Here is a 27031-nt window from a genome sequence, read left to right as displayed (position 1 = left end):
AGTCAAAGTCCAGACCTAAATCCAATTGAGAATCTGTGGCATGATTTGAAAATTGCTGTTCACAGACGCTCTCCATCCAATCTGACAGAGCTTGAGCTGTTTTACAAAGAAGAATGGGCAAAAATGTCACTCTTCAGATGTGCAAAGCTGGTAGAGACATCCCCAAAAGACTTGTAGCTGTAATTGCAGCGAAAGTATTGACTCAGGGCGGCTGAACACAAATTCTTGCCACACTTTTCACATATTTATTTGTAAACAAATTTGAAAACCATTTATCATTTTCCTTCCACTTCACAATTATGTGCCACTTTTTGTTTGGTCTATCACATAAAATCCCAATAAAATACATTTACATTTTTGGTTGCAACAAGAGAAAATGTGCAAAATTTCAAGGGGTATGAATACTTTTTCAAGGCTCTGTGACTGGGAGACGGACATGAAGCTATATAAAGGGTGGAGGGGAGGGATATAAATCTTTTTGGTGGTATTTGATCACCTCTGTGGTATTTGATCACCGACAATTTAAAAAAAAAAAAAATAAGAATTTTTTACTTTCTGCTATAAAACACACCCAAGGAAAAAAAATGTAAAAAATCTAATTTCTTCATCAATTTAGGCCAAAATGTATTCTGCTACATTTTTTTGGTAAAACAAAATCCCAATAAGAGTATATTGATTGGGTTTCGCAAAAAGCTATAGCATCTACAAAATAGGGGATAGATTTATGGCATTTTTACTTATTTTTTACTGGTGATGGCAGTGGTAATCGGCTTATAGCAGGACTGCGAAATTGTGGCGGACGAATCGGACACCTGACTCACACTTATTTGGGAACCAGTGACACCAATATAGTGATTAGTGCTAAAAATATGCAGTCATTGTACTAATGACACTGGCAAGGAAGGGGTTAACATCTAGGGCGATCAAGGGGTTAAATGTGTGGCCAACATGTGTTACTGTGTGTACTGTTTTTACTAAGCAATGTGGCGGAGGCACTCCCTATCCCGGCTCGCTGATCACATACTAGGTACTTGATCTGGTGCAGAGCGGCCTCCCTGCCGCAGTATATGTGCTGTGGGCGGCTGTAAAGCGATTAAAGTAGTACTAAGGGATGAGACTATAATGCACATATAATGAATAATGCACAATACTGGTAAACAATTGCATGTTAAATGTAAATTGTAATGCCTTATATTGCCTCCATTCTATCAGCCTCCAGCTACTCTGGGTTCAGATGCTGCTCTTCCCTGCACAGAGCCCTTAACCTGCTGTTACAGGCTCTGTGCAGGATTTATGGCCATGACCCACCGATCTCACACACACACACACACACACACACACACACACACACACACACACACACACACACACACACACACACACACACACACACACACACACACACACACACACACACACACACACATATATATATATATATATATATATATATATATATATTAGTAAAGTTCAGGGAACCAGCTAGATCGCAGGACACAGGCTTTTCAGTCAAAAGGAGGTTTATTAAACTTAAATAGCTTCACAGCAGCAAAACAACAGAAAGATATTTCAGTCTCACCGACTTGCAGAGTCCAGAACTGCTATCACAGTTAAACAGTCCTTGGGTTTTATCACAGGTAACTTCCCCTGCCAGGAGGCTTCCAGGCAGGACACTGCCGTTCACTTTTGTTGCTGCACATAAAACCACCATCCACAGTCTGCTCTACACTCATCCACACTCGCCTACAACTTCCTGTCTTGTTTTAAACCCACTTCCTCTGACAGGTGAGTTAACCCCTTTTGTTCCCTTAAAGGGACCACAGTCCAAACAGAGGGGAAATATAGCGTCCTCCCAGGACCCAGCCACGGCGTCCTGTACAATATATATACATTTTTTATTTTATTTTTTTTAAATATGCTCTTTTTTGTTTGTTTTTATTTCAATACACTTGATTTGATGTGTATGTGCCTCTAAAGTCCATATTCCTGTTTTCATATTATTGTGCTACGTAAAGGTAAGCCAATGAGGAGGGAGTTGCAGTAGTCAAGACGATAGATAACCAGGGAGCGGACTAGGAGCTTGGTGGAGTCATTGGTTAGGAAGGGGCGTATTTTGAAGATGTTACGGAGGTTGAGGCAGCAAGATTGGGAAAGTGATTGGATGTGGGGCCAAAAAGTTCACAGTACAGCATTACAGCTAGCACCCTGGCATGCGGGGATGGGTTGATGGTTGTGCCATTGATCTTACATAGTTACATAGTTACATAGTAGGTGAGGTTGAAAAAAGACACAAGTCCATCAAGTCCAACCTATGTGTGTGATTATGTGTCAGTATTACATTACATATCCCTGTATATTGCGGTCATTCAGGTGATTATCTAATAGTTTCTTGAAGCTATCAATGCTCCCCGCTGAGACCACCGCCTGTGGAAGGGAATTCCACATCCTTGCCGCTCTTACAGTAAAGAACCCTCTACGTAGTTTAAGGTTAAACCTCTTTTCTTCTAATTGTAATGAGTGGCCACGAGTCTTATTAAACTCTCTTCTGCGAAAAAGTTTTATCCCTATTGTGGGGTCACCAGTACAGTATTTGTAAATTGAAATCATATCCCCTCTCAAGCGTCTCTTCTCCAGAGAGAATAAGTTCAGTGCTCGCAACCTTTCCTCATAACTAAGATCCTCCAGACCCTTTATTAGCTTTGTTGCCCTTCTTTGTACTCGCTCCATTTCCAGTACGTCCCTCCTGAGGACTGGTGCCCAGAACTGGACAGCATACTCCAGGTGCGGGCGGACCAGAGTCTTGTAGAGCGGGAGAATTATCGTTTTATCTCTGCAGTTGATCCCCCTTTTAATGCATGCCAATATTCTGTTTGCTTTATTAGCAGCAGCTTGGCATTGCATGCCATTGCTGAGCCTATCATCCACTAGGACCCCCAAGTCCTTTTTTATCCTAGATTCCCCCAGAGGTTCTCCCCCCAGTGTATAGATTGCATTCATATTTTTGACACCCAAATGCATTATTTTACATTTTTCTACATTGAACCTCATTTGCCATGTAGTCGCCCACCCCATTAATTTGTTCAGGTCTTTTTGCAAGATTTCCACATCCTGCGGAGAAGTTATTGCCCTGCTTAGCTTAGTATCGTCTGCAAATACAGAGATGGAACTGTTTATCCCATCCTCCAGGTCGTTTATGAACAAATTAAATAGGATTGGTCCCAGCACAGAACCCTGGGGGACCCCACTACCCACCCCTGACCATTCTGAGTACTCCCCATTTATCACCACCCTCTGAACACGCCCTTGTAGCCAGTTTTCAATCCATGTACTCACCCTATGGTCCATGCCAACGCACCTTATTTTGTACAGTAAACGATTATGGGGAACTGTGTCAAATGCTTTTGCAAAATCCAGATACACCACGTCTACGGGCCTTCCTTTATCTAGATGGCAACTCACCTCCTCGTAGAAGGTTAATAGATTGGTTTGGCAAGAACGATTCTTCATGAATCCATGCTGATTACTGCTAATGATATCATTCTTATTACTAAAATCTTGTATATAGTCCCTTATCATCCCCTTCAAGAGTTTACATACTATTGATGTTAGGCTAACTGGTCTGTAATTCCCAGGGATGTTTTTTGGGCCCTTTTTAAATATTGGTGCTACATTGGCTTTTCTCCAATCAGCTGGTACCATTCCAGTCAATAGACTGTCTGTAAAAATTAGGAACAACGGTCTGGCAATCACCTGACTGAGTTCCCTAAGTACCCTCGGATGCAAGCCATCTGGTCCCGGTGATTTATTAATGTTAAGTTTCTCAAGTCTAATTTTAATTCTGTCCTCTGTTAACCATGTAGGTGCTTCCTGTGTTGTGTCATGAGGATAAACACTGCAGTTTTGGTTACTGAAGCCCCCCGATTCACTCGTGAAGACTGAGGAGAAGAATAAATTCAATACCTCTGCCATCTCCCCATCCTTTGTAACCAGATGTCCTTCCTCATTCTTTATGGGGCCAATATGGTCTGTCCTCCCTTTTTTACTGTTTACATACTTAAAGAATTTCTTGGGATTTTTTTTGCTCTCCTCCGCTATGTGTCTTTCATGTTCTATCTTAGCCATCCTAATTGCACCCTTACATTTCTTATTGCATTCTTTATAAATTCTGAATGCTGTGGATGATCCCTCAACCTTGTATTTTTTGAAGGCCTTCTCCTTTGCTTTTATATGCATTTTTACATTGGAGTTAAGCCATCCAGGATGTTTGTTCGCTCTTTTAAATTTATTACCCAATGGGATACATTGGCTAATGCCCTTATTTAATATGCTCTTAAAGCAAACCCATCTCTCCTCTGTATTCTTTGTTCCTAATATTTTATCCCAATTTATGCCTTTTAGCAAGGTTTGTAGTTTAGGGAAGTTGGCTCTTTTGAAATTCAGTGTCTTTGTGTTCCCTTCATGTCTCCTATTTGTGTGATTTATACTGAAACTAATTGACCTGTGATCGCTGTTACCTAAATTGCCCCGTATTTCCACATCTGTTATCAGGTCTGTATTGTTGGTAATCAGTAGATCTAGTAATGTTTTATTTCTAGTTGGTGCGTCTACCATCTGACCCATAAAATTGTCCTGCAAGACATTAAGGAACTGGCGAGCCTTAAATGAATGCGCGGTTCCCTCCGCCCAGTCTATGTCTGGATAATTAAAATCCCCCATTATGATAACACTTCCCATCCTTGCTGCTAATCCAATTTGTGATAGGAGATCCGTCTCCACTTCCTCCCTCAGGTTAGGGGGCCTATAGCATACTCCCAGTATTATTTTCCCCTTAGCTTCATCCCTTTGGAGCTCTACCCATAAAGATTCCACCTCCTCCCTAGCCCCCTCATCTTGAAATTGAAGTCAGGGGAAGGGTCACATGGCGGAGGAAATATTATGAGCACAGTTTTGGATAGATTGAGTTTGAGGAAGTGGTGTGAAATCCAGACTGATATGTCAGTAAATGAGTGATACATGAGGGGTAGACAGATAGATTTGGGTGTCAGCATAGAAATTATATAGAATAGCAGCTGATCCGGGGAGGAGGTATAGATTGAGAATAGGAGAGGTCCAAGAACAGAGCCTTGGGGGAAGCAAACAGAGAAAGGAAGAGTGGAAGAGGAAGCAGAATTGCAAGTGAGACTGAAGCTGCAGTGGGATAGGTATGATGAGAACCAGTGAAGAGCACAGTCACAGAAACCAAAGGAGTAAAGTTTTTTGAGGAGGAGGGGGTGGTCAACTGTATCAAAGGCAGCTGAAAGGTCCAGAAGTAGGAGTACAGAGTAGTGTCCATTGGTTTTTGCAAATACATATCCTAGTCTGTGTTTTTTTTTTCTTTTACTACCAGAACTAAAATCCACTTATATTTCATAAATCCTGCTAAATAAAATGATAAAATTAGATTTATCAAAAATGCCTATATTACAAAGTGCAAAAGGCAAATGGAACATATAACATCTCCTAAGGGGAATTTGCATCTGCTTATTGATCCATAAATGCTTAATTACGGTAAGTATTTCATAAAATTAACTTAGTTGTCAAATCAGGATATAAATATATTAACTAAAGCTGGCCATAGATGGTACGAATTGCGGCCAGTTCCATGTACAGTCAGGCTGATTGTACCCAAGTCGATCCATCGATTGACCTGGATACAACCAGCATGTCGGACTTCTAGCATGTGATTATTGCCAGTGGCTATAGCCACTGGCAATAATCACTGTTTTCCCAGAAGGGATGACTCCCTGCGCCCCCTTCCACTGGGAGAACGCAATAGCTCCGCCTTCATGAGGGGGGGGGGATTCCCCCATCAACACCCAATGTGTTAATGGGGGAATCAAGTGATTTTCATTCCTGCAACCCATGGTTGCAGGGAAGAAAATCACATCATCTATGGCCTGCCTAAGTCAGCCTATGGTTGTCTGCATTTTTTGCCTTAAACTATAAAGCACATGTACATTGTGGCTATTACAGAAATGTTCTAAAATACAATGAAGCAGTAATCAGTTTCCTATTACTATACATACCTTATAATTCTGGATCTCAGCTTGCACTCTGGTTATTTCTTCCATCTTGTCTTCCATGTTCTTTTCAGCAAGATGACTACAATCCTAGAAGAAAAAATACAGATATTTGTAAAACATCTTTTACCTAAAGCAAATCTAATCATCCTCTAAATGTAATATATTGCAGCTCGTTGTTCCTTAGATGTGGTGGCTGCATGTATTTGCTTTTTTTCATTTATTTTCCTTTATTTCAGTGACTGATCCTATCCAGGCTGCAAATAAGTGGTGGCACCTGTTCTCCTGTACTGGGCCCAGATCAATGGGGGGCCCCAGCAGCAGAGGAATTGGATGTAGGCAGGAGAGGGGGCGATCAGTGCAGCGGGGGGGAGGGGCAATTAAAGGAACGGATCCCTTATGTGTCTCTCCCTGCAGCAGCTGAAAACTGGCTTCCCCTTCCAGGGGATCTGTTCCTGTAAGACCCCTTTCACACAGAGGGCGTTTTGCAGGCGCTATAGAGTTAAAAATAGCGCCTGCAATCCGCCCTCAAACAGCTGCAGCATTGTCTCCAGTGTGGATGCCTGAGGGCTTCCACACCGGATCGCTGCGCTGGCAGGACGTCAGGAAAAGTCCTGTCAGCAGCTTCTTTGGAGCGGTGTGTTTACTGCTCCTCCCCCGCTGCTCCCCATTGAAATCAATGGGGCAGCACTGGGATACCGCCGGCAAAACGCAGGTATCGCGGGCGATTTTAACCCTTTCTTGGCCGCTAGCGGGGGGTAAAAGCGCCCCGCTAGCGGCCAAAATGCGCCGCTAATCCGACGGTAAAGCGCTGCTAAAAATAGCAGCGTTTTACCGCCGACGCTATGGGCGGCTCGGTGTGAAAGGGCTCTGATCGCCAACTCTTTTCCTGCCTCACTGATCACCCTTTCTGTCCAGGATTTGATTCACCCTGCTGCCTGTGCCCCCCTCCCCCCTGCAGCTGCCAGGTTCGCTCCTCTCCCACTGGCTGCTGCGGGTACATAGGGCAAGATCTCTTTTCAGGATGGATGGACCCCAAGCCCCTTATTCACACACTTTATGAACTCATAACTAGGGCTGAAACAACTAATCGATATAATCAGTTATAACTGAATATTGTCAACTATTTTGATAATCGATTAGTTGGTCAACCAATTAGTTGTCCAGCATACAGAATGTATTCTTTGTTTACATACCATAAAATACAGTGCAGCACACATACAGCTTATTACACCATCCATACATATCAGTATACACAGTGCAGCACACATACAGCTCAGTACACCGTCCATACATGTCAATAAGTGCCTGAGAACTTTTGAATGTGAATGTGTGAGGAGCAATGCCTCATGGAACATGTAGTCCTGGGCAGGAGGAGGCAGTGAGTGATTCTAAAGGCAGAAGTTTTTTTTTTACCATGCTATAGGAACACTCTATTCTATACTTTGCGGCTTGCTATAGGGGCACTCTGAAGGCATGAGGAGCCAGAAGTGCCGGCAGGGGACCATTACACAGAGCAGGTAGGTATGACACATTTGTGTTAAAAAAAATAAATCCAAATGTTTACAATCACTTTAAGGGCTCTGTGCAGGGAAGATCGGCATCTGAACCCAGAGAAGCTGAAGGATGATAGACTGGAGGTAATATAAGGCATTACAATTACATTTAAAGTAAAGTTTACCAGTAATGTGCATTATATTTAAAATGAGTCTCATGGGGCGTACACACGGTCGGACTTTTCGAGCGGACTGGTCTGACGGACCCCGACGGACCAAATCCGGCGGACAATCCGATCATGTGTGGGCTTCACTGGACCTTCAGCGGACTTTCAGTTGCAAATTTAGATTTGGACAAAAACCGAAGCTAGGGCAGCAATTAGCTACTGGTCAACTTCCTTATTTTAGTCCGGTGTACGTCATCACGTACAAATCCATCGGACTTTGGTGTGATCATGTGTAGGCAAGTCCGTTCGTTAGAAAAACCGTCGGAAGTCCGTCGAAAGTCCCTGGGAAGTTTGTCGGACCAGTCCGGTCGAAAAGTCCGCCCGTGTGTACGCGATATCAGCCTTTAAAAAGTCTCAGCCTTTAGTACTACTTTAGTATAAAAGATTTATATTCCCCCGTCTCCACCCTTCATATAGCTTCATGTCTGACTCCCAGTTATAATATATCCTACTTTTGGGTATATTTATTATTATACAGTGGGGACAGAAAGTATTCAGACTTCACTCTTTGTTATATTGCAGCCATTTGCTAAAATCATTTAAAGTTCATTTTTTTCCTCATTAATGTACACACAGCACCCCATATTGACAGAAAAACACAGAATTGTTGACATTTTTGCAGATTTATTAAGAAAAGAAAACTGAAATATCACATAGACCCTTTGCTTAGTATTTAGTAGAAGTACCCTTTTGATCTAATACAGCCATGAGTCTCTTTCACACCTGGATTTGGGGATTCTCTGCTATTCCTCCTTGCAGATCCTTTCCAGTTCTGTCAGGTTGGATGGTAAACGTTGGTGGACAGACATTTTTAGGTCTCTCCAGAGATGCTCAATTGGTTTAAGTCAGGGCTCTGGCTGGGCCATTCAAGAACAGTCACGGAGTTGTTGTTAAGCCTCTCCTTCGTTATTTTAGCTGTGTGCTTAGGGTCATTGTCTTGTTGGAAAGTAAACCTTCGGCTCAGTCTGAGGTCCTGAGCACTCTGGAGAAGGTTTTCATTCAGGATATCCCTGTACTTGGCCACATTCATCTTTCCCTCGATTGCAACCAGTCGTCCTGTCCCTGCAGCTGAAAAACGCCCCCACAGCATGATGCTGCCACCACCATGCTTCAGTGTTGGGACTGTATTGGACAGGTGATGAGCAGTGCCTGGTTTTCTCCACACATACCGCTTAGAATTAAGGCCAAAAAGTTCTATCTTGGTCTCATCAGACCAAAGAATCTTATTTCTCACCATCTTGGAGTCCTTCAGGTGTTTTTTTTAGCAAACTCCATGCGGGCTTTCATGTGTCTTGACTGAGAAGAGGCTTCCGTCGGGCCACTCTGCCATAAAGCCCCGACTGCTGGAGGGCTGCAGTGATGGTTGACTTTCTACAACTTTCTCCCATCTCCCGACTGCATCTCTGGAGCTCAGCCACAGTGATCTTTGGGTTCTTCTTTACCTCTCTCACCAAGGCTCTTCTTCCCAGATAGCTCAATTTGGCCGGACGGCCAGCATTAGGAAGGGTTCTGGTTGTCCCAAACGTCTTCCATTTAAGGATTATGGAGGCCACTGTGCTCTTAGGAACCTTAAGTGCAGCAGAAATTTTTTTGTAACCTTGGCTAGATCTGTGCCTTGCCACAATTCTGTCTCTGAGCTCTTCAGGCAGTTCCTTTGACTTCACGATTCTTATTTGTTCTGACATGCACTGTGAGCTGTAAGGTCTTATATAGACAGGTGTGTGGCTTTCCTAATCAAGTCCAATCAGTATAATCAAACACAGCTGGACTCAAATGAAGGTGTAGAACCATCTCAAGGATGATCAGAAGAAATGGACAGCACCTGAGTTAAATACATGAGTGTCACAGCAAAGGGTCTGAATACTTAGGACCATGTGATATTTCAGTTTTTCTTTTTTAAGAAATCTGCAAAAATGTCAACAATTCTGTGTTTTTCTGTCAATATGGGGTGCTTTAATGAGGAAAAAAAATGAACTTAAAGTGGAGTTCCACCCCCCCCCAAAAAAAAAAAAAAAAAACAGTAATGTGCTTAAAAAAACTTTTTAAAAAAATTTGGAGAAAATTTTTTTTTTACTCACCTCTAAATGCCTGTAGCTAGGGGATCCCTCGTAGTCTGCCTCCTTCGGTGCCTCGGCTCCTGACGTCACTTCCCTGAGTGCAGGAAGGGAGATCGCCTCTCCACCCTCCCTCTTGTCAATCATCTGGGACACGTGACCGGTCCCAGATGATTGCGGGGCCACTGACGGCGCGCGGTGCGGCTTGCGCATGCGCAGTGGGTGCCCGGCTGTGAAGCCACAGCTGGGTGCCCACAGTTAAAATGCCGGCTCCGCCGATCGGAGGGGGGGGCGAGCGGGGCTTCGATCCCCCGCATCGCTGGACCCTGGGACAGGTAAGTGTCCAATTAAAAGTCAGCAGCTGCAGTATTTGTAGCTGCTGCCTTTTTTTTTTTAAATGGGAACCCTGCTTTAAATGATTTTAGCAAATGGCTGCAATATAACAAAGAGTGAAAAATTTAAGGGGGTCTGAATACTTTCCGTCCCCACTGTATATGTTATAAGTTACATATATGCGTACTTTTACTGTTTTGCACTATAACTTAACCCCTTAAGCCAGGCACACACTGGCCGAATGTCGGGAGACATTCGGCCTGTGTGTATGTTGGAGGAGCATGCTGGAAAGCCAGCAGCCAACTCCCAATCAGCACTCTTAGCCAATGGTAAAGGGTGCTGATTGGAGTGTTTTGGCAGGGGGGGGGCAGCATCCCCCTGTCAGAACACAAGGGAAGATTGCTGTACTTACTTTGCATAGTGAGTACAGTGGCTCAGACCAAACAGGAAAAAAACAAATAGTGTGTACCAGGCTTTATAGTGATTATCTGTGGTTTTTGTACTATAAATAGACTAATTTGTGTTTTTTAACCCCATCATGACATGTGATAAAGCATGCTGCTGCTACTAAATGTTATATGCTGACCATACACTTATCGATTTTTGGACGATGTTTGTACATTTGATGAATGGCTGAATGTCATTCGAAAATCACACTTTCTGTTAGTATTAAATTTTAAAATGAATGTCATTTCTGAACGAAAACCGCATACACTGTCCGAAAATTTGTTAGATCGAAAAAAGTTTTCTATTCTGCTCGTTCCAAATTTCCCATCACTGCAGTTGAAAACGAACTCCGATTTCATCCCATTAACAAAAAAAAAATAACGTTCTTAAAGCAAAAATTTTCAAAAGGAAAAATTGGTTTGTGTATGGCCAGCATAAGGGAGCTTGGTTCAAGCTACTTGCCTATGACAAGGAACCCGTCATGCATAATATTAAAATCCTATAAGTATGAAACAATGTCGAGCTACTAGTGATAAAACTTAAAAGTAGGTAAAAAATAGTAAAAGCAGCTAGCATAAACAGTATAGTAAACTGCACAAACAAGTGAAAAGATAAAAAATGCAGTGCTAGTGTGTAACAAAGTGCGAAAGTGAAATATCACCTCACGTGCAAATATAAAGCTGATAGTAACTTGTAGGTCAGATATCAACAACATGAACAATATACAACAACAAAAGGACAAACAAATCAGAAAAGTTTGTCACAGGTAGGTGAAAATGTCCATGTAAGACAGCAAAAAAAAAAACTGCAACTAAAATTGTCTGTGATAAACCAAAAAAAATAGGAGATTCTTCAGTAAAATGAAATAAAGTCGCATGTGTAGATGATGCCTGTAGATGATAGTAAATCAACCACTATATGTGACAGGAATAACCTCTTCATAAGATATTTGCCGCATCAAGATGGAACTATTGAAGGAAGGGGTACGCTTACCATGAGAAGTGGACACACTCACCATACGGCGGTAGGTCAATCATGTGTTTGGATTCAGCAATCCGGCAGATATTTGATGGAAGGAGCTGGTGTGGAGATACGCCTCAATACTTCCGTCAAAATCTGTGTAAGCAAATGGTGTAGCTAGGACAGCCTGGCTAACGAACTTGGACTCCCATCTGATGGTCACACTTGATAGGATGTACGAACTCCAAATGGTGTCACATCAAACCATAAAAAAGGAAAGAAGAGAAGGGCCTCCACAGTGCATAAATCCAAAAATAAAAATGTATTAAAACAGCAAAAGCTTAACCGTACAATCCACCTAGTCGGGTGGGTACAGGGAGTGATCACATAAAAAGTGAAGGATAAAAAACAGTATCGTGTGGTGTCAGAAAGCACAAAGGCTCAGCAACCTGACATGTTTCGGACGAAAGTCCTTCAACTGGGGCATAAAAAAGATTTCATGTGGAGGCCCTTCTCTTCTTTCCTTTTTTATGGTTTGATGTGACACCATTTGGAGTTCGTACATCCTATCAAGTGTGACCATCAGATGGGAGTCCAAGTTTGTTAGCCGGGCTGTCCTAGCAACACCATTTGCTTACACAGATTTTGACAGAAGTATTGAGGCGCATCTCCACACCAGCTCCTTCCATCAAATATCTGCCGGATTGTTGAATCCAAACACCTGATTGACCCACCGCCGTATGGGGAGTGTGTTCACTTCTCATGGTAAGCGTACCCATTCCTTCAATATTTCCATCTTGATGCGGCAAATATCTTATGAAGATGTTATAATCCTGTCACATATAGTGGTTGATTTACTATCATCTACACATGGGACTTTATTTCATTTTACTGAAGAATCTCCTATTTTTTTGGTTTATCACAGACCATATTAAAATCCTGTCTGAAAATCTATAAAACGGTGTTTTACGTCTTTTTTAAAAAAAAATTCTTTAAATAAAAATGTTGATCTCTGAGTCTGATGATATGTGTCAGATTCAGCCTCTAATTTAAAATAACAGACAGAAGAGATTTAATTACTGAGTGGATTACATATTTTGTTCCCTAGCCAGGGGCGGCCCATCCATTAAGGGCGCAATTGGGCGCCGCCCCCCCCATCCATCGCCACCTACCATACCCATGCGTCCGGCCCCTTTCAGGACACCGGCACATGGATTCCAATGCGGAGGGGCTACTTTTTTGAAGCAGAGGCTCTAATAGGCTTTAACCACTTTAAGTCGACCTATTTTTTAAACTTGTTGTTTACAAGTTAAAATCATTTTTTTTTGCTAGAAAATTACTTCGAACCCCAAACATTATATATATTTTTCTAACACCCTAGAGAATAAAATAGCGGTCGTTGCAATACTTTTTGTCACACCGTATTTGCGTAACGGTCTTACAAGCGCACTTTTTTTGGAAAAAATTCACTTTTTGAATTAAAAAATAAGATAACAGTAAATTTAGCCCAATGTTTAGCCCAATTGAAGGTGCAATTTTTCAATTAATTCATAACGCTCTATCCTATATATAAGTCCCTGCTTATATCTATTGTTTTCCCAATCACTCTAGCAATCCAATCTCATTCATACCTGACAGCCATTCACTTTAACCCACCTTATCCACTACAAAAAAAGAAAAAGTAAAAGGGGGGGAGGGAAAGGGAAGGGTAAAGGAATGGAAAGAAAAGGAAAAGGAGCTGGGAGGGAAGGGAAAGCAAAGCAAAAAGGCCCTGTAATATTGCTCTACAAATAATTTGATAGAATTGCTGAGGTTCTGAACTCCTCCCATTGTTGCCATGTCTTTAAGGTTTGTTCCTTTAGACCTGCTTCTGTCATTATCATCAGTTCCAGGGACTGTATCTCGCTCATCTCACACACCCATTGATCGATTTAAGGATCTGCCGTTTTCCTCCATTTTCGAGCTATGACAGTCCATGCTGCTATTAGCATGTGTCTTAACCAATTCCCGACCAACCGCCGCAGTTATACTGCGTCAGGATGGCTGCCCTGCGCGAGCCATCGTAGCTATACGTCGGCTCGCGGGGTCGGGATAGCACGCGCGCCCGCTGCACAGCAGGGGTGCCAATGCTTATGGCCGACGGTCGCGATGACTGCCGGCCACGAGCGATCGTGACCAGGAGACACAGAACAGAAAAGAGTGTGTGTAAACTAGACATGTGCATTCATTTTCGTCCGAATGCATTTTCGTCCGAATTTTAGGTATTTTGTTATCGTTTTAACAAACGATAACGAAAGTGCAGAATCCGAAAAACTAAAGATCCGACATAAACAAATGCTTTATTTTCGTTTTCGTTGCTACAACAGTTGGATATAGATAGGAGATTCGACATGATGATGACAATAACAATCTGTGTCCATCAAACATGTGGTCGAATGTGCCTAACCTTAACTCTATTAGTCCAAGATTATTCTACATAGAGAGAAAAGATTCGACGTAGGGGAGAAAAGATAAATAAAAATAATGATGATGATGAATGTTATTGGCTGATTGTAACCAAAGAGGAGGAGCAGTAAAATAGCTAGAACTAAGTACACACGTACTTTGGCTTATGGTGTCTGTTGAAAGTTCTAAGAAGATTCGACAGAGCAGGTAAACTATTCGGTGTCGTACAGTTTAGCTGCTCCGTCGAATCTTCTTTGAACATTCGACAGACACCATAAGCCTTCAATGACAGATTCAACCTTAATTTGTATTTTCGGACAAATGCAATTTTTAACAAAAAACAAAATATATAAAAACGAATTTCGGGAGTAATTAAATAAATTTATTTTTCGGACGAAAACGAAATTCCGAAATGAAATATTTCAGTGTGCACATGTCTAGTGTAAACACACTTCCCTGTTCTGTTCTGACAGGAGTGACAGATTGTGTGTTCCTATTAGCTAGGAACCACGATCTGTCACTTTCTCTAGTTAGTCCCCTCCCCCTTCAGTTAGAATCACCTCCCAGGGAACACAGTTAACCCCTAGATCGCCCCCTAGTGTTAACCCCTTCACTGCCAGTGACATTTTTACAGTAATCAATGCATTTTTATAACATTGATCGCTGTATTAATGCCAATGGACCCAAAAATGTGTCAAAATTGACCTGTGTCCGCCATAATGTCGCAGTCACGATAAAAATCACAGATCACCGCCATTACTAGTAAAAAAATAATTAAATAATAAAAATGCTATAAATCTATCCCCTATTTTGTAGACGCTATAACTTTTGCACAAACCAATCAATATACGCTTATTGCAGTTTTTTTTACAAAAAATATTTAGACGAATACATATCGACCTAAACTGAGAAAAAATTAGCTTTTTTAAAAAAAAAAAAAATGGATATTTATTATAGCAAAAAGTACAAAATAATGCGTTTTTTTTCAAAATTGTCACTATTTTTTTGTTTATAGCGCAAAAAATAAAAACCGCAGAGGCGATCAAATACCACCAAAAGAAAGCTCTATTTGTGGAAAAAAAAATGATGTCAATTTTGTTTGGGTACAATGTCGCACGACCACGTAATTGTCAGTTAAAATGATGCAGTGCCGAATCGGAAAAAGTGCTCTGGTCAGGAAGGGGGTAAATTCCTCCGGGGCTGAAGTGGTTAAAATATATTTTTTTTATAGCCTTCATAGAGCCAGGGATCATTGACAAAACGGAAACGAACACATCTGGTTGTGCGCTTTGTCCTGTGATTGCTTGCTATATATTATAAATCTTTGACCAACATATCTGAACCTCCAGGCAGTAGTACCATATGTCTGACATTGTGCCTTTTGCATTTTGACATCTCCAACATACTTCTTCATTTTCCCTTTTAATTTTATGCATATCTACCGGGCACCTATACCATCTTGCCAAGATTTTATAGTTCCTTTCCTGATGTCTATTTGATAAAGATATGTGTGTTAGTAGAAACTCTCTTTCCCATTTTAATCTAGGGATGGTCATCTCCAGCTCTTATTCCCACCTAGTTAAGTAGGGTAGCTCTTGTACCTTATTTTTTTAGGATCAAATCTTTATATAATATAGATAAGACATGAGCTGGCCTTTGTTCTTGTAGTAACAGTTGTTACAGTTCTGTTAATAGTCTATCTATTAAATAGTTTTTTGTCACAGCTTGGGTATATGTTTGAAGTTGTTGATACTGCATCCATTTGGTCTTTCTTTCTGGGCCCAATGAATCCAGCGGAAGGCGTCTTTACCAGAGTCTGAACCACCCTCACATTCTCGCATCTGTGGCATTTTAAAAAGGTCAAAGCATCCATTGCTGGTGGAAACTCCAGGTTGCAAAATAAAGGTGTCATTGGCCCAATTTGGGTAGACTAGGTCTCTCTCTTCAATAATACATCCCACACGCTCAGTGTTGAGAATATCAAGAATGGCATTTCTCTCTTGGAAGGTCAGAGATCTCTGGTTATCCATGGTAATGATTTCAATTTTACGGCTGTGGCATCTTCCTCCAATTTCACCCATTGCTTACATTTTGCATTATGGAACCAATCTACTATCCTGGACATAAATACAGAATGGAGATATATTGAGAAATCTGGGAGAATCAAGCCTCCATCTTTCATTGCCCTAATTAATATATCTCTTCTAATTCGAGCTGATTTATGTGCCCATATAAATCTCCCTACGGCCTTATGCAATTGATCCAATAGATTTGTTGGAAAAAATATTGAAATTGTCTGAAATATATATAACACTTTTGCCAGTATGTCCATTTTTACAACGTTAATCCTTCCCATCCAGGAAAAAAATGTTCCATCGTACTTTTGGATCGTCTTTATTATATTCTGGATTATCGGAAGATAATTAAGTTCATGAAGTTTAGTTAAATCTAGAAATATGTGTTCCTAGATATTTAATGGCTACTTTTTGCCATTTGAAGGAAAGGTTTCTTTTGAGAAGATCTAACGTCTTACTTGATAATGTAATGTTCAGAGCCTCCGATTTGTCATAGTTGACTTTAGAATTACTCAGTATTGCGAAACGGTTAAATTTCTGGATAAGATTTGGTATTGTCACTATTGGATTAGTTATATATAACAGCAAGTCATCTGCGTATACTGACATTTTGTATACTGTTTCTTTGAGTTTTATCCCTTGTATATCTACGTTTTTATGAATAGCTGTAGTCAGATGTTCCATTGCTAATACGTACAACAAAGGGAATAGGGGACATCCTGTCGAGTTCCATTTGATATTATTACTGGGTCGGATAGGACTCAGTTTGTACGTATTTTAGCTGTTGGGTTATGATACAAGGTCATTATTTTCTCCAAAAGTAGATAACCTATTCACCACTGCTTTAGCGTCTCTTCGCGGAAACACCACCCCACCCTGTTGAATGCCTTCTCGGCATCTACCGCTAATAGACAGGATGGGATGGTGCGCCTCTGGACATAGAGTATGTAACAAAAATGAGTACACCCCTCACATTTTCGTAAATATTTTATTCTATATTTTCATGTGACAACACTGAAGAAATTACACTTTGCTACAATGTAAAGTAGTGAGTGTACAGCTTGTATAACAGTGTAAATTTGCTGTCCCCTCAAAATAAGTCAACACACAGCACAATTTCTAAACCGCTGGCAACAAAAGTGAGTACACCCATAAGTGAAAATGTCCAAATTGGGTCCAATTAGCCATTTTCTCTCCCCGATGTCATGTGACTCGTTAGTGTTACAGGGTCTCAGGTGTGAATGGGGAGCAAGTATGTTAAATTTGGGGTTATCGCTCACTACTGGTCACTGGAAGTTCAACATGGCACCTCATGGCAAACAGCTCTCTGAGGATCTGAAAAAAAAGAATTGTTGCTCTACATAAAGATGGCCTAGGCTATAAGAAGATTGCCAAGACCCTGAAACTGAGCTGCAGCACGGTGGCCAAGACCATACAGCGGTTTAACAGGACAGGTCCCACTCAGAACAGACCTCGCCATGGTCGACCAAAGGAGTTGAGTGCACGTGCTCAGCGTCGTATTCAGAGGTTGTCTTTGGGAAATAGACGTATGAGAGCTGCCTGCATTGCTGCAGAGGTTGAAGGGGTGGGGGTCAGCCTGTCAGTGCTCAGACCATACGCTGTAGACTGCATCAAATTGGTCTGCATGGCTGTCGTCTCAGAGGGAAGCCTCTACCAAAGATGATGCACAAGAAAGCCCGCAAACAGTTTGCTGAAGACAAGCAGACTAAGGACATGGATTACTGGAACCATGTCCTGTGGTCTGATGAGACCAAGAGGAACTTATTCGGTTTAGATGGTGTCAAGTGTGTGTGGCGGCAACCAGATGAGGAGTACAAAGACAAGTGTGTCTTGCCTACAGTCAAGCATGGTGGTGGGAGTGTCATGGTCTGGGGCTGCATGAGTGCTGCTGGCACTGGGGAGCTACAGTTCAATGAGGGAACCATGAATGCCAACATGTACTGTGACATACTGAAGCAAAGCATGATCCCCTCCATTCGGAAACTGGGCCGCAGGGTAGTATTCCAACATGATAATGACCCCGAAAAAAACATCCAAGATGACCACTGCCTTGCTAAAGAAGCTGAGGGTAAAGGTGATGGACTGGCCAAGCATGTCTCCAGACCTAAACTCTATTGAGCATCTGTGGGGCATTCTCAAACTGAAGGTGGAGGAGTGCAAGGTCTCTAACATCCACCAGCTCTGTGATGTCATCATGGAGGAGTGGAAGAGGACTCCAGTGGCAACCTGTGAAGCTCTGGTGAACTCCATTCCCAAGAGGGTTAAGGCAGTGCTGGAAAATAATGGTGGCCACACAAAATATTTACACTTTGGGCCCAATTTGGACCTTTTCACTTAGGGGTGTACTCACTTTTGTTGCCAGCGGTTTAGATATTAATGGCTGTGTTGAGTTATTTTGAGGGGACAGCATATTTACACTGTTATACAAGCTGTACACTCACTACTTTACATTGTAGCAAAGTGTCATTTCTTCAGCGTTGTTACATGAAAATATAGAATAAAATATTTACAAAAATGTGAGGGGTGTAATCACTTTTGTGAGATACTGTATTCTACCAGTGTCAAAGTGTTCAATGTATTGTCTCTTACCTCTTGACCCCTTATAAACCCCACTTGATCCAGATGTACATATGTGGGTAGGATTGGTGTGAGTCTGTTTGCAATAATCTTAGAATATAGTCGAAGATCGATATTTGTTAAAGAGATCGGGTGATAATTTCCACATAGCGTATGGTCTTTCTAGGGTTTTGGAATAAGCAAAATACTGTATATGCTTCCATACCTTGTGGAGCAAAGGGTCGAAAGTAGAGGTCGACCGATATGGGTTTTTCTCTGGCCGATGCCGATGCCGATGCCGATATTTAGAAATCGTGGTGGCCGATTCCGATATGTGATGCCGATTTTTTTTGGGCCGATATATTTGGCCGATTTTTTTTTTTTTTCCCTTCATCTCATAAAATCTAACAGTTAGACCCCTTTCACACTGGGGCGTTTTTCAGGCACTTTTGGGCTAAAAATAGCACCTGTAAAGTGCCTGTAAAACAGCTCCCCTGCAGTCTCAGTGTGATATCCTGAGTGCTTTCACACTGAGGCGATGCGCTGGCAGGATGTAAAAAAAAGTCCTGCAAACGGCATCTTTGGAGCGGTGTATACCACCACTCCTGCCCATTGAAATGAATGCGCACCGCTGCCGAAGCGCCTGCAAAGCGTTTTGGCAGCGGCGCTTCAGGGGCGCATTTAACCTCTTCCTCGGCCGCTAGCTGGGTTATAAGCGCCCCGCTAGCAGCCGAATAGTGCCTCTAAAATGACGGTAAAGCGCAGCTAAAACTAGCAGCGTTTTACCATCAACGCATGCCCGCTCCAGTGTGAAAGCAACCTTAAGTGATAAGTGATACAGAAAATTTTTTACATTTAAACATTAAACAAAACAAACCTCCAATCAGTTCACTTGTATGTATAATTTAGAAAAAAAAAAAAAAAAAAAAACTATCTTAAATATTAAATACACAAAAGCAGGTAATCAAAACTTTTGGACGAAAAAAAAATGGGCTAACTTTACTGCTTAGTTTTTTTTTTTTAAATTAATGTATTTTTTTTTTTAAAAATTGCGTTTGAAAGACCGCTGCGCAAATACCGCGTGACATAAAATATTGCAACAACCGCTATTTTATTCCCTAGGGTCTCTGCTAAAAAAAATATATATATAATGTTTGGGGTTCTAAGTGATTTTCTAGCAGAAAATACAGGATTTTTACCTGTAAGCAACAAGTGTCAGAAAAGATTTAGTCTTTAAATGGTTAAACTGAGAACTCCTACATGGAGTTCAGTCTATTAATAAAAAAGAACTTGAAGAGATACAATGTATCTTCTTATCAGATTTGGCAGGCTGCCCAGAGGAGGAGAGAAGATAACTTTCAGGCAACTTGCATTGACTCTATTACAGAAGTCATTTGCAAGTCACGGCTGAAGTTACAATCGGCCTTTTTTATCAGCACAATCGGCCGATGCCGATTAAGTAAAAAACGCCAAATATCGGCCGATATATCGGCCAGCCGATATATCGGTCGACCTCTAGTCGAAAGGCAGATAGCAAATTGAAGGTCCTATTCATGATAGGGATCAATAATTCTTTAAGTGTCCTATAGAACCGCGGGGTAAATCTGTCAGGGCCTGGGCTTTTGCCCACTACTAGTGAATCGATTGCATTCTGTGCTTCAACCTCAGAATATTCCATATCCAACTTCTCTATTTCTGCCACTGTGAGGGTTGGTATAGCTGTTTCCTCTATATATTGGTGTACATTTTGCTGAAAAGTTTTGGGATCCATTCCTGCCTGTTGGTTTGGTATGTTATATAATCTAGAATAAAAGGAATGAAATGATTTCAAAATTCCTTCAGAATCATGTCTCCCAATGTTGTTTTAATTTTTACTGTAGAGGTCGTAGATATACATTGGCGCAATGCCCTTGCCAAGACCTACCTGGTTTGTTTCCATGTTGATAATACAGCGCACGGCTTTTATCTCTAAGCCGTAGAGTCTGTTCATTTAGTAATGTTTGTAATTCTATCCACTTATCTTTTAATACTATTACATTTTCTGAAGTTGAAAAGTTGAAGTTGAAATATCTTTTAAAAGTAGAGATACTTTACCCCCCCCCTTTCTTTTTGTAATCTCGCCCCGTGTTTTATAGAGACCACGTAATACGCATTTTAGAGTTTCCCACTGCACAGGTAAAGAGGCGGTATCCCTTGCATGGTCTGTCACAAAGTTATTAATTGCTTGCCTGATCTGACATACAAATCTTGTCTAAGCAAATTGTCATTTAATCTCTATGACCATTTTGTTGCGACACCTCTCGTTATAGCCAGCACCAAAAACACTGGAGCATGGTCAGACCAGTCAGAGCTTCCAATCTCACTGGAAGATGCCATTGCCACCCCATTTGGTTTATAAGGAAGAAATCCAATCTATGATAAGTACTATGGACTTTTGAGTGCAATGTATAATCTATCTATTGAGTGGAGGACCCTCCATATATCTATCAATTGATATTTATCCAAAGTTGCTTTAAATTTGTTCATGTAATTAATGGTTTGAGATAGACGAGATGCGGTAGTATCCAGATCCCAGTCAAGGACAAAATTAAAGTCCCCTCCAACCAGGGTCACGGCCTCCGCTCTTTCCATAAGATCCGTCAGCATCTGTATACCCATCTTGATCTGATCTTGGTTTGGTAGATGAATAAATGTATATTTTTTTCCGTAAATGGACAGCTTCAAGAGCAGAGCTCTTCCATCTCTGTTCCTCCAACTGTCCAAGACTAGATGAGGCAGAGACCCGTGGATTACTATGGAGACTTCCCTAGATTTAGAGTAGGCGAAAGAGTCATGATGTCATGTAGGATAATACCTATTCTGTATGTTGGGTATGTGATTTGAGCGAAAATGCATCTCCTGAAAGAAGACAACACTAACCTTTTGTTTATGAAGAGAGTATAGAATTTGTGATCTCTTTGATGGGGAGTTTAGTCCTTTAGCATTAAAGGAGCAATTTTTTACAGAGCCCATATTTTGGGGAAGGGGGAAAAAGGGAGGGTGGAAAGGAAAAAAAAAAGAAAAGGAGGACAAACCACTTACACACCACAAGCTAACAGCTTCCTACACAAACAACCCTTTAAGTGACTCCTTTGAGTCTAAGCTTACTATTTGTAAGTTTCCTATATTAGGGGTGTGAAGAGACGTCCCTCAGGTAGGCCGCGCCCAGGCATATTTACATACATGAAAACGGAAAATTGTATCATACTTACCGTAATTTTCCTTTCCTGGTGCCTATCCATGGCAGCATACTAGTGATAGAGCTCCGCCTCGACTCCTCCCTCAGGACCAGTGAATAGCATAAATTAAAGACGAAGTCCCTCCCCCAACATTCTCCGTAAAATAGAATACCGAGGGTGGGAGCGTATGCTGCCATGGATAGGCACCAGGAAAGGAAAATTACGGTAAGTATGATACAATTTTCCGTTTTCCTGGTGCCTCCATGGCAGCATACTAGTGATAAATAACTAGCTGACACGGGTGGGATAATGCTTAACAATAAATGTTTAATTAGAATGAGACATCGCAGCCTGAACTGCCCTTCTCCAGAATTCAACCGTCGTGAGAGCTCCTGGGTCGATACGGTAGTGTCTGAGGAAAGTATTGCGAGAAGACCAGGTGGCGGCCCTGCACACCGTCTCTAATGACACGTTAGCCCTTGCTGCCCAGGAGGTTGAGACTGCCCTTGTGGAATGAGCACTCACTCGGGATGGAGGTTCCATATTCTTTATCCTGTAGGCCTTCTGGATTAGCTTTACCACCCAAGATGCCAGAGTTCTGATGGAAGCTTCTTTGCCCCTGTATTTGCCGAATGGAACAATGAAGAGTCTTTCCGAGTTCCTGAAGGATCTAGTGGCCTCTAGGTAGGCTCTGAGCACTCTGGATATGTCCAGCTCGTGACATGATCCTGAATCTGCTTTAGCAAATACCGGTAGTGCCCAGGGCTCCAAAAGGTGGCTTGGAGTAGTGACCTTAGGTGTGAACCCCCGAAGGGGATGAAGTTCCACTCTATCGTGAAAAAAAGAGATGTGGTCATCACCTATTCCCAACGAGTGGAGTTCTGAGATCCTTCTACCAGATGTAATGGCTAACAGAAAAACCGTTTTCAGTGTTATGTTCCATATTGTCAGTTGTTCCACTGGGGTAAATGGATGGTCAGAGAGGACTTCAAGGACCAGGGATAAATCCCATTTGGGAAAAGACCGTCTGACAGGTGGCCGAATCTTTAACACTCCTCTGAGGAAAGTGACTACTAAGGGCTCTTCTGCCCATCTCTTATTTGTTGCTGCAGAAATAGCTGCTACTTGCACTTTGAGAGAACTCAGGGAAAGACCCAGATCAAGTCCTGACTGGAGGAAACCGAGAACATCTGATGTAGAAGGAGAGATTGGATCAAACTCATTTGAGGTAGTAAATGACAAGAACTTGTTCCATATTCTTGAATATATGGTGTTGGTTGCTGGTTTCCTGGCTCCTAGGAGGGTTGATATGACCCATGGGGAACATCCTAAGGACTCGAACCTTCGCCTCTCAACCTCCAGATGCGAAGATTCAGCTTCTGAGGGTCTGGATGCACTAAACTGCCCTGCGTTAGAAGTTGAGGGAAAGGAGGGATCCTGATCGGAGAGCTCACACTGAGGCGCATAGCTAGAGGAAACCAGGGTCTCTTCGGCCAATATGGGAGTACTGCCAATACCTGGACCGTCTCTCTGAGAAGTCTCAGGAGGAATTTGAAAATTAATGGCCGGGGGGGAAAGGCATATGCGGTGGTGAACCTCCAGGGGCATGACAGGGCATCTATTTCCTCTGCTTGCGTATACGGCAGGCGAGAGATGAATCTGGTCAGCTTGGCATTCTCCGGAGAGGCAAATAGGTCTATCTGAGGAGGATCCCAGAGGTTGGCAATCTGACTGAAGACCTGGGGATGAAGAGCCCACTCGTTGTTGTCCAGGAAGTTTCTCGACAACGTGTCTGCTTCCGTGTTCAACCTTCCCGGGAGATACATCGCCCTGAGGTCTAGGATGTTCTTCTCTGCCCAGAGCATGATTGGCTCTACTTCCCTGAGGAGTGATGTGCTGCGAGTGCCCCCCTGCCTCTGCAGGTATGCGACAGCTGCCCTGTTGTCCAGGCGTAAGAGTACTCTCTGGCCCTTGATCTGAGATGCCAATGAAGTTAGTGCCAGGAATGCTGCCCTCATCTCCAGGATGTTGGATACTACTCCCTGGGTGGAACAGGACCATCTCCCCTGTATCCTGGTTTTCCCGCAATGGGCTCCCCAGCCTTGTCCGCTTGCGTCGGACGTAATTGTGATCCAGGAGAGGGAACCCAGATGACGAGGTTTGGAGAGGTTTTCTGGCAGAGTCCACCAATGAAGGCTCCTGCGCATTGCTCCCGTCAGTAGAATTGTCTGAGAGAGTTGCTGTTTCTTCCACTGCGCCAAGAAACCCGTCTGAAAATACCTCAAATGCCAATGGGCCCAAGGAATCATTGGTATACAGGCAGACATTGTGCCAATGAGGCTCAGGCATTGCGATGCCGTTAGGTATCGGCTCGCAATGGTTTTGACCATCTTCTGGATAATAATCCTCATCTTCAGGGATGGTAATGACACTGTCCCCTCCCGGGTGTCGAACATCGCACCTAGATAGATCATCCGCTGAGTAGGCGTGAGCTGACTCTTCTCTAAGTTTACCAACCATCCTAGTTCTTTCAGGGACTGGAGAAGAATATCTCGGTGATCCACCAGCTGACCCGGACTGCTTGCTAGGAGGAGGATATCGTCCAGATAGTGGTATATCCTCAAGCCCCTCTCCCGCAGGGGAACCAGAGCGGATATTAGAATCTTGGTGAACACCCTGGGGGAGGTGCACAGACCGAAGGGCAGGGCTTGAAACTGCAGGTGGATCTGACCTACTGCAAATCTGAGATACTTCTGGAAGGTAGGTAGAACTGGCACGTGTAAGTACGCGTCCTGCAGGTCGACTGAGATCATCCAATCTGTTGGTTGTACTGCCTGAATAATTGTTTGTAGAGACTCCATCTTGAAGCTTTCCGGGTGTATGTGCCTGTTGAGCCTTTTTAGATCTATCACAGGTCTCCATCCCCCCGTTCTCTTTGGGACCAGAAATAGAGTGGAATAGAAGCCTGCGAAGCGCTCTGCCAAGGGAACCGGCACAGCTGCTTTCTGAAGCTGGAGTGACGATACAAAGTGTCTTAGGGTTGAGCCTTCAGCGGAGAGGATGGAATCTCTGTTTTCTTGAAAGAATTTTGAGGTGGAGGATGAGAGAAACTCCAAAAGTGTCCCCATTGAATTGTTGACAGGACCCAGGGATCCTGGCATTTTTTGGCCCAGACTGGAAAAAAGTTTTTTAGCCTGGCTCCCACCGGGAGTGTCTGGGCTAATCTGGCGTCAAAAGGACTGTTTCTGCTCATGTGTAGTCGGAGGGGCCTTCAACTTTTTGCCCAAAAAGGATGTCTGAGTGCCCCTCCAGGGTTTCCTGCTGTCTCTGGACTGTCTTGATTGTCTAAAATCCCTAGGATTTGACTGGCGGAACCTGGAAAACCCCCCTCTGGATCTTCGCATCCTCCTGTCTTGGGGAAGCATACCCGACTTTCCTCCTGACAACCTGGAGATGGCTTTGTCCATCTTGTCTCCAAATAATGCCTTCCCGTCGAATGGAATTTTGCACCAATTTTGTTTGGAAGCTAAATCTGCCGTCCAGGGTTTCAACCACAAGGCCCTTTTTGCCATTACCGAGTGCAGCATAGATCTTGCTGAACACCTAATCGTGTCTATAGCTGCTACTCTGACGAAGTCAGCTGACAGCCTAATTTCCTCCAGGGCTTTAATTATGTCCTCCTTGGGGACGTCTTGGCGGAGAGCCGTTTCGATGTTATCTGTCCAAGCTCTAATGGCATTAGACACGGAGGTGAGGGCAATCGCTGGCTTACATGCTGCTCCTGCAGCTAAATAGCTTCTCTTGAGGTCCAGGTCGATTCGTCTGTCAAGAGGGTCCTTAAAAGAAGCAGAATCTTCCATAGGCAGGGTGATATTTTTGGCGAGTCGCACAACTGATGCGTCTACCACAGGCACAGAGTTTAGTGATTGAGTTCCTGACTCCGGTAAGGGATACAGTTTCTTGAAACGACCCAATGAAAGTTTTTTGTCAGTCTTTGACCATTCATTTTGAATGATTTGGCTAATTTCGCCCATCAAAGGGAAGAAAACCTGTTTCCTTTTAAGAAATGGGAAGTAGCTTTTTGCTTCCTGTGGGGGTTCCTCAGCGTCCTCCCAGGCTATTGCAGCTCGGACCGCCTGGATGAATGGTTTTACCAATGAATGACTGAAACCAGCCTGATCGGATTCATCTGATGAATCTTCAGAAAGGTCTTCAGGTGGAGAGTCTCTGGCCGCTCGACCTGATGGGGGTAGAGGAGTACTGGCTGCAGAAGGACCAGGAAGATTAACTTCAACATCCTGAGTCTGGGACACCTGCGGGACTGGCTGCGCGGGAACCAAAGCCGCAAGCTCAGAGAAGGAGTCCTTCATGGTCTTTTTGAGCAGGTCCACAACCTGTTGGTTTTCTAGCTCGCGGCTGGACGCATATTCCGAAAAACAGTCCTTGCAAACTACTTTGTTCGGTAGCGGAATAGCCCCACAGGTCCAGCACTTCTTCTTATAGGATCTAGGAGAGGAGGACCGATCCCGCCTTCTGGATCTTGATCTATGCCGAGAAGAATAGGACTCACATCTTGATGAGCGAGACCGGTGGCGTGAAGAACGAGATCTGCGACTTGGGCTGTCGTCATCGTGGTGCCTTGAGGATTTTTCGGTCCTCTTGGAGTGGGCAGGGCTATGATTTTAAGAAAAAAACCATGTCAGGCCAGCGAGCGCACTTTTTTTTTTTTTTTTATACTCACGTAAAGGTGGTCCCATACCTAACGGAAGTGTGAGGATCTTTGTTGCGAGACGAATGGCTCATTGCTGAGTTGGGCAAAAGGATCAGCTGCGGAAATATAGCAGGAAAGAAAAGGAAAAAAAAAAAAAAACAGGGTTTTTTTTTTTTTTTTAAAACACATTACCCCCTCTCTTTTTTTTTTTTTTTTTTTTTAATACTTACCACAGAGCAGTTTCAGAGAGGCTAACAGGGCGCAGCCGAGGAGACTCTGACTGCCCACCCCAAAACTGACCTTAAATATCCTAAGGGGAGGGGGAGGGATAATCCCATGAACCTCCAGTCTCCCTGCTCCCTCCTTCCCCCTTTTTTTTTTTTTTTTTGGGGTTTTAAGAGAGAAGGGCAAAAACTGGCCCTTTTTCCC

General features: G+C 42.9%; 1 protein-coding gene across 2 annotated transcripts in view; it reads right to left on the bottom strand.

The window, feature by feature from the left end:
- Positions 1 to 27031, bottom strand: part of IFI35 (interferon induced protein 35) — a 216155-nt gene that overhangs the window by 118128 nt on the left and 70996 nt on the right. For both annotated transcript variants that reach the window (XM_073608362.1, XM_073608361.1), the window contains one exon: positions 6066 to 6149. In XM_073608362.1, coding sequence (XP_073464463.1) covers positions 6066 to 6122 — 57 coding nt within the window. In that variant the 5' untranslated portion in view covers positions 6123 to 6149. The remainder of the gene's footprint in view (positions 1 to 6065; positions 6150 to 27031) is intronic.

Source organism: Aquarana catesbeiana, linkage group LG12 (genome assembly GCF_042186555.1).
Source record: "Aquarana catesbeiana isolate 2022-GZ linkage group LG12, ASM4218655v1, whole genome shotgun sequence".
NCBI lineage: Eukaryota > Metazoa > Chordata > Amphibia > Anura > Ranidae > Aquarana > Aquarana catesbeiana.
Note: the sequence above shows the minus strand (reverse complement) of the source record. Positions and strands in the feature narration are given on the sequence as shown.